Source organism: Eufriesea mexicana, unplaced genomic scaffold, assembly GCF_001483705.2.
Source record: "Eufriesea mexicana isolate 0111107269 unplaced genomic scaffold, ASM148370v2 scaffold1447, whole genome shotgun sequence".
In the NCBI taxonomy this organism is placed as follows: domain Eukaryota; kingdom Metazoa; phylum Arthropoda; class Insecta; order Hymenoptera; family Apidae; genus Eufriesea; species Eufriesea mexicana.
The window spans coordinates 1,153,145-1,161,224 of record NW_016909550.1 but is presented as its reverse complement, the minus strand read 5'-3'; the positions used below and the strand labels follow the sequence as shown (position 1 = coordinate 1,161,224).

The 8,080-nt window shown below is 36.9% G+C and overlaps 2 protein-coding genes across 2 annotated transcripts in view; both read left to right on the top strand.

Moving 5' to 3' along the window:
* The window catches only part of LOC108548206 (sphingomyelin phosphodiesterase), a 93,028-nt gene that overhangs the window by 9,217 nt on the left and 75,731 nt on the right, over positions 1-8,080 (top strand). The window lies entirely within an intron of this gene.
* LOC108548195 (uncharacterized) lies at positions 7,482-8,072 on the top strand. Its single transcript, XM_017901018.1, has one exon. The coding sequence runs from the start codon at positions 7,482-7,484 to the stop codon at positions 8,070-8,072; it is 591 nt and encodes a 196-aa protein (XP_017756507.1).

Here is an 8,080-nt window from a genome sequence, read left to right as displayed (position 1 = left end):
CATATCAATGTAATACAAATATAATTTTAACTAATAATACATAAATATAATTACCATTAAAAATTGATCGGTATAGATAAATAAATTAATGCAACAAATTTTATTATAAATTTATATAAAAAGTATATACTTTTATAATTCTCTTTTTTATTTTTATATTTCTATTTTTTTTCTTTTTCTTTTGTACTGTTGGTACGAATAAAACGCTTAATATAAACAAGTATAAAGCATTTTTAATTCTAGATTTACCGAGTTATAATTTGTATATAAATATCATAGATGATAATCGCATCCCTATCTTAATGATGGTTATCATTAATTTTGCTAATAATATTAGCATGTTTTCCATCTGTTTCGATGAATCCATCTTTTTAATGGATTTAATAGTTGTAGTGTCGTGTCTAAGGAAATATATAAAACGAAGTAACCATTTACATCTAAAAATAATTGTTACAACTTGGCTGGCTAGACAGCCAATGCGGGCAACATCGTGGGCAAAGATTTTGCCACTGTGGCATGAGCTTTAAAAAGGAATCTTATTCTCTGTTGAATTATTGTATTAAAAAATGATGCCTACAACCTGTTTGTAGTGTACAAGTTTTTGAAGTAAGTTATGAATGCGCATCTAAAGTAAGTCCCAGGGGTCTTGATGAAGTTACTCACGATGGCAGTGAATGACGTCACGGTGAGAGAGAGCGAGGATTAAGTAGGTTAGGTGCTTCAGCATGGGATGATTGGCCGTTGATCACGAGCGATTTGTTGAATGGATACCTGATAAAACTGGTTTCCTCAAAAAAATTCTACTTCATTTACAACCTCAGATTGCACGTTACCAAAATCGTAGACCTGATATAGCTAATGGTATTATTGCCATTAATGGTAACCATGGATTAGTCGGATTAAATATGGTAGAATATTTTTTTCTTTTTTTTTTTTATCAAGAAGGAGGGAACTTCCGCGAATTTTACTAGATTATGATATTTGATGATTTGCTAAACTATTTGCGAATTTATTAAATAGCAGTTAATTTACAATGTTTCGCTGTCATTAATTTTAGAATTGTCAAACATTCTTTGATTTTTATTCATTTTTACATTTTTAAATATCACATATGTATGTATAAAGAAATCGAGATATATTTTTGGAACGATCCAATATAACATTTTAAACACAAAATGTTGAAAAAATAATTTATTACACATTTTTCTGGTATTTGTAATAATTTAGTAATTACTTTAAATGGAATATGTATAATACATTTGGAAATGGCTTGTGCAGAATAGTCTAGAATATTTTATCTATATCTGGAATGTTTCGAATATTTTAAATATAAATTGCGTTCATTGCTATTAATATTTTGTTATTTTGATTAAATTTCAATTTTATATTTATATACTTTTATTAAATTATTAGTCATTTTCTTTGGTTTAGCATGCTATTATACTATATTTTTATATTTTTAATAATTTCAAATAAAATTTATTTTTGTATTAATAAATAAAGAATGTTAATTTTTATCATACAGTAAACGGTGCTTTTAAATTTATTGAAGAAACCTAGAAATGTCGTGAGATAAAATGAGATAAAATTAAGTCGTATTAATTCTTACATATTATTATGTTATTCTCGAAAAATTTCCAAGCGCCGAGATATGTATAAGTGCATATTATTTAACCCTTTCGGTACTACTGCCGCCATATGGCGCAATCCACAGAACGCTCCGTGTGTACTACCGCCGCCGATTAGCGGCAGCCATGAAACGTTCTCTGTGTACTACCGTCGCCTGTTGACAGCATCCACGGAAGGCTCTGTGGGTCCTACCGTCGCCTATCGGCGGCGTCCACGAAACGTTCTCTGGGTACTATCGCCGCACCGCTTAAAATCGGCAGTTATGGCAGGTTATGTGGATATGATTACTCTCTATAGTACGCGTTACTTTACTGTCCTCTGTTTAAAATTCCGGCTGCTGTAATTGTTCCATTATATATGTTAATCCGTGAAATGACGTTTCCGGTATTCCGTTCATCCTTTTGTTCAGGACAGACTGTATATCTAAATGTGAACTATCACACCAAGTTACACTATCAGTTTTGTCATTTATTATATTATACTATTAGTTTTGTTATTTATTATGTTATACTATTAGTTTTATTATTTATTTTAATTTTGTGATATTGGAACAAATTATTTATATCAATGGCATTTACTTTAATTAATATGCTGTGAAGAAATAAATGTGATTTTAAAACGTTAAGCGTCAAGCCTGTTTTGTTTGCTTTTCCGTCTGATCCGCGAGATAAGATTCTGTCAAAATCGGCTTTCGGCCGAGGATTGGTTTAGGCTGTCGCGTTTTCGCGGCTTACGCTGTCGTACAGTGCAGCCGCTCCTACGAAAAACTTCCTCGTACCACGAACGTATAACCGCGGCCAACTCCGTACCGAAAGGATTAATTTCCAACTTACATGTTTTGAATGTACGACTTACCTATCTCTCGACTTATCTGTATATAGTTGAATGAATGTTCACGGTATCTTCAGTTCGGTATTATCTTACCGACAAATTTTCGTGTTTACTAAAAAGTCTCTACGGAAGATATTTGCTTAGTATTTTTAGTATTTAACATTCATTGTTATTATATATAATTAAAAAAGTATAGATACATATGTACTGAAAAAACAAAATTTATATATATGTTATATATTACGCATTGTGTATTGCATATTATTTGGATACGTACTGATACAATATTATAGTATAACAAGTAATTCATAAATATTACTATATATATTGAATTCGTTTTGATGTCAGCTACAGGTCGGTAATGTCACATACACATATGCACATGCGCACACATACAAAATTGTCTTTTATCAAAGATGTAAAACAATTTTTTAGACTTGCTGTTATTTAGATAAATTTTATATTTAAATATCGCATGATTTGCTTACTAAATTTTGCAAGTCAGTACTATGAGTAATAGACTATCTATTTTTTTATCAACTTACAATTCCACAGCATTTATATGTTGTAAGGCAGTGATAGAAGCATTTTTTATCTGATTCGATATATTTCTTTATCTTTTTTATATCTGCTTTTATATCCCAAAAAGATGGTAAACATTATTGTTAATCCTTGAAATGTCGTTCCGGTATTCCGTTCATCCCTTTGTTTAAGACAGACTGTATATCTAAATGTGAAATTATTAAATTCCTTTTCGGAAATTCAGACAGCATTAGAAATAGAGGAACTTGATGACGAAAACGATTATTCTCCGGAACGTGAACAATTTGAGGATCAACATTGGTTAGCTACAGACTTGGTCAATGAACGTTTATATACTCTTCGCGAATCCGTTAGACTTGCATCTGCTACAAGATTTACGGCTTCACCCAGTAATACATTTTCAAAACAGACGATTAGCGCACATTCGATTATCACACGTGTCCCTTGCCGGGGGGGAATACTACACTCGAGCAAATAGAAGGGCAGTCGATGCCGATTCCACGGAACGTTTCGCGGAGGAACATAAAGACAAGCCGCAGGTTGCACTTCAGGTCAATGTTTTGGCAATGAAGGCAACCCCGGGTGTAGAAGTCACATTGTCCCCTGCGGTCGTTCAATCTCGAAACACTCGTGACAACCTACCGTGTCGGTCATTATTGGACTCAGGGTCACATTCCCGTTACCTTACAGGACCTTTTTCAAGGAATTTAGATTTCCGACATCGATGTTTAAAGCTCTCAGTAACCGCAATCATGCAGACAACCGCGTTTGTAAGGAGAGCGGTTGAAACACAATCTCAATCGCGCACGAATTCATTTATTGTTAACATGACCTTCTCCAGCACAGCAGAAACCATAGAAATGCCACGATGGCGACAGCTCGCAATTCGCAACCTCAGAATTTCGAGTTTATCTCTTGCTAACCCTAACCTCAACAAGCTGTGGGAAGAGGACAGATTACTGGGCGCCAAATTATACTTAAAATCATCAGGCACTGGGAAAATATCTTTAGTGATTAACGCTCATTTAAAACTATTGTTAGAACTTCCGGGCGTTACACGCAATGCCCATTCGAAACGAAGGCATCTAGTAAAAGAAGCCCGAGTGCATGTAAATGCATTGCATGCTTTAAAACAACCCACGGAACATTGGGACACGATACTATTTTATATCCTTGTTAGTAAGCTGGATAAAGAAACGCGTCGCTCCTGGGAGAGATCGTTAGGCGAGGATCAAATTCCTAAACTCAACCAATTAATCGAGCATATTAATAAATGTTGGAGTAAAAATAAACTCTACGTCCTAGTGATGTGAGGGGGCGATCCCTTCCCCTGCGTTTTGTCTTTTGTCTTTTGTCGCCGGTTTTCTGGAGACGTTGCTGACCTGCGTGGCTCCGAACGGACGGGCCAGTTCTAACCGTTCGCCCGTTTAATAAAGATCTAATTTTACACCGTCTCACTGATTATTATTTCCTAAAAGATAACCCCTTAACAATAAACAAGCACGGGGTGGATGAGGTAGAATCGGATATGATATGTGATTTTAAAACGTTAAGCGTCAAGCCTGTTTTGTTTGCTTTTCCGTCTGATCCGCGAGATAAGATTCTGTCAAAATCGGCTTTCGGCCGAGGATTGGTTTAGGCTGTCGCGTTTTCGCGGCTTACGCTGTCGTACAGTGCAGCCGCTCCTACGAAAAACTTCCTCGTACCACGAACGTATAACCGCGGCCAACTCCGTACCGAAAGGATTAATTTCCAACTTACATGTTTTGAATGTACGACTTACCTATCTCTCGACTTATCTGTATATAGTTGAATGAATGTTCACGGTATCTTCAGTTCGGTATTATCTTACCGACAAATTTTCGTGTTTACTAAAAAGTCTCTACGGAAGATATTTGCTTAGTATTTTTAGTATTTAACATTCATTGTTATTATATATAATTAAAAAAGTATAGATACATATGTACTGAAAAAACAAAATTTATATATATGTTATATATTACGCATTGTGTATTGCATATTATTTGGATACGTACTGATACAATATTATAGTATAACAAGTAATTCATAAATATTACTATATATATTGAATTCGTTTTGATGTCAGCTACAGGTCGGTAATGTCACATACACATATGCACATGCGCACACATGCAAAATTGTCTTTTATCAAAGATGTAAAACAATTTTTTAGACTTGCTGTTATTTAGATAAATTTTATATTTAAATATCGCATGATTTGCTTACTAAATTTTGCAAGTCAGTACTATGAGTAATAGACTATCTATTTTTTTATCAACTTACAATTCCACAGCATTTATATGTTGTAAGGCAGTGATAGAAGCATTTTTTATCTGATTCGATATATTTCTTTATCTTTTTTATATCTGCTTTTATATCCCAAAAAGATGGTAAACATTATTGTTAATCCTTGAAATGTCGTTCCGGTATTCCGTTCATCCCTTTGTTTAAGACAGACTGTATATCTAAATGTGAAATTATTAAATTCCTTTTCGGAAATTCAGACAGCATTAGAAATAGAGGAACTTGATGACGAAAACGATTATTCTCCGGAACGTGAACAATTTGAGGATCAACATTGGTTAGCTACAGACTTGGTCAATGAACGTTTATATACTCTTCGCGAATCCGTTAGACTTGCATCTGCTACAAGATTTACGGCTTCACCCAGTAATACATTTTCAAAACAGACGATTAGCGCACATTCGATTATCACACGTGTCCCTTGCCGGGGGGGAATACTACACTCGAGCAAATAGAAGGGCAGTCGATGCCGATTCCACGGAACGTTTCGCGGAGGAACATAAAGACAAGCCGCAGGTTGCACTTCAGGTCAATGTTTTGGCAATGAAGGCAACCCCGGGTGTAGAAGTCACATTGTCCCCTGCGGTCGTTCAATCTCGAAACACTCGTGACAACCTACCGTGTCGGTCATTATTGGACTCAGGGTCACATTCCCGTTACCTTACAGGACCTTTTTCAAGGAATTTAGATTTCCGACATCGATGTTTAAAGCTCTCAGTAACCGCAATCATGCAGACAACCGCGTTTGTAAGGAGAGCGGTTGAAACACAATCTCAATCGCGCACGAATTCATTTATTGTTAACATGACCTTCTCCAGCACAGCAGAAACCATAGAAATGCCACGATGGCGACAGCTCGCAATTCGCAACCTCAGAATTTCGAGTTTATCTCTTGCTAACCCTAACCTCAACAAGCTGTGGGAAGAGGACAGATTACTGGGCGCCAAATTATACTTAAAATCATCAGGCACTGGGAAAATATCTTTAGTGATTAACGCTCATTTAAAACTATTGTTAGAACTTCCGGGCGTTACACGCAATGCCCATTCGAAACGAAGGCATCTAGTAAAAGAAGCCCGAGTGCATGTAAATGCATTGCATGCTTTAAAACAACCCACGGAACATTGGGACACGATACTATTTTATATCCTTGTTAGTAAGCTGGATAAAGAAACGCGTCGCTCCTGGGAGAGATCGTTAGGCGAGGATCAAATTCCTAAACTCAACCAATTAATCGAGCATATTAATAAATGTTGGAGTAAAAATAAACTCTACGTCCTAGTGATGTGAGGGGGCGATCCCTTCCCCTGCGTTTTGTCTTTTGTCTTTTGTCGCCGGTTTTCTGGAGACGTTGCTGACCTGCGTGGCTCCGAACGGACGGGCCAGTTCTAACCGTTCGCCCGTTTAATAAAGATCTAATTTTACACCGTCTCACTGATTATTATTTCCTAAAAGATAACCCCTTAACAATAAACAAGCACGGGGTGGATGAGGTAGAATCGGATATGATAAATTCGCTCAAATTGAATACCTCGGATAAGCGTTTACGAGAAAAAACTCAAAACCGCGGCCAATCGTATGTTTCGACACAGGCACAGCATCGGTGTATCGTTTGTAAGGGAGAACATTCGATTTACGCCTGTCCAAAATTCCTACGATCTGCGATTAACGATCGCTTCAACATGGTAAAGAATTTAAAACTGTCTTAATTGCCTTCGATCAAATCACCTAGTCGGCGATTGTAGATTAGGGAATTGTCGTAAGCGTGAAAGGAAGCACCATACACTGCTTCATTTTTCATCTGCGAAAGAGGAAAATATCGATCAAAATACTTACAAAGACATTTCGTCATCTTCGACATCCTTAGATATTTCGAAACTCACCCTCACCGCTTATCGCGACTCTGAGATTTTACTTGGGACTGCACGAGTCGTAAGTCTCGATAAAAACAACCGGAATCATGTATGTCGCGTGCTGATTGATAGTGGTGCGCAAACTCATTTTATAACCCATCGTCTCGCCGAAAGGTTGAACTTAAACATAAAACAAATCTTTCATTTCCTGACCTACAGACAAACGTTTAAACAAAACTTGCTAGGTTAGGTTAGGTTCCATCAGAAACTGGAAAAACAGGCATTTTTTGGAACCCGACAATGGAATTTATCGAATGGCATTTCGCCCCTCCACACACTCCACACTTTGGTGGTTTGTGGGAAGTTGCTGCAAAGTCATTCAAGAATCATCTCTATAGAACAGTTGGAGATGTATTATTCGCTTACGAACAATTTTATACATCGATAGTTGAGATTGAAGCCATTCATATTTCTCACCCTCTGATACCTCTATCCTCTGATCTCAACGATCTCCTCGCCATTACGCCCGGCCATGTCCTGAGAGGTGATTCGTTGACAAACCTGCCCGAACGCAATTTCGTCGATACACCGGACAACAAGCTGTCACTCTGGCAGCATATACAAAAAATTAAAGGCCATTACTGGAGCTGGTGGCAAAAGGAATATTTGCAGGAACTATACACCAGAGATGCTACGCTATTCGAGGAAGGTACACTCGTGAGCATTATAGAAGATAATAGTCATCCTCTTCATTGGCAGCTCAGGCGAGTTGTCAAGGTCCATCCAGGCGAAGATGGCATTGTACGTGTGGCTTCATTACGAATCCAAAACGGGGTTTATAAGCGTGGCATTAAAAGACTACTCTCACCCTTGCCACTCGAAGACAAGTAGCTATAAGC

What these genes read in the sequence shown, in the direction of transcription:
- LOC108548195 (XM_017901018.1), top strand. Translation starts at nt 7,482, where the DNA reads ATGGAATTTATCGAATGGCATTTCGCCCCTCCACACACTCCACACTTT.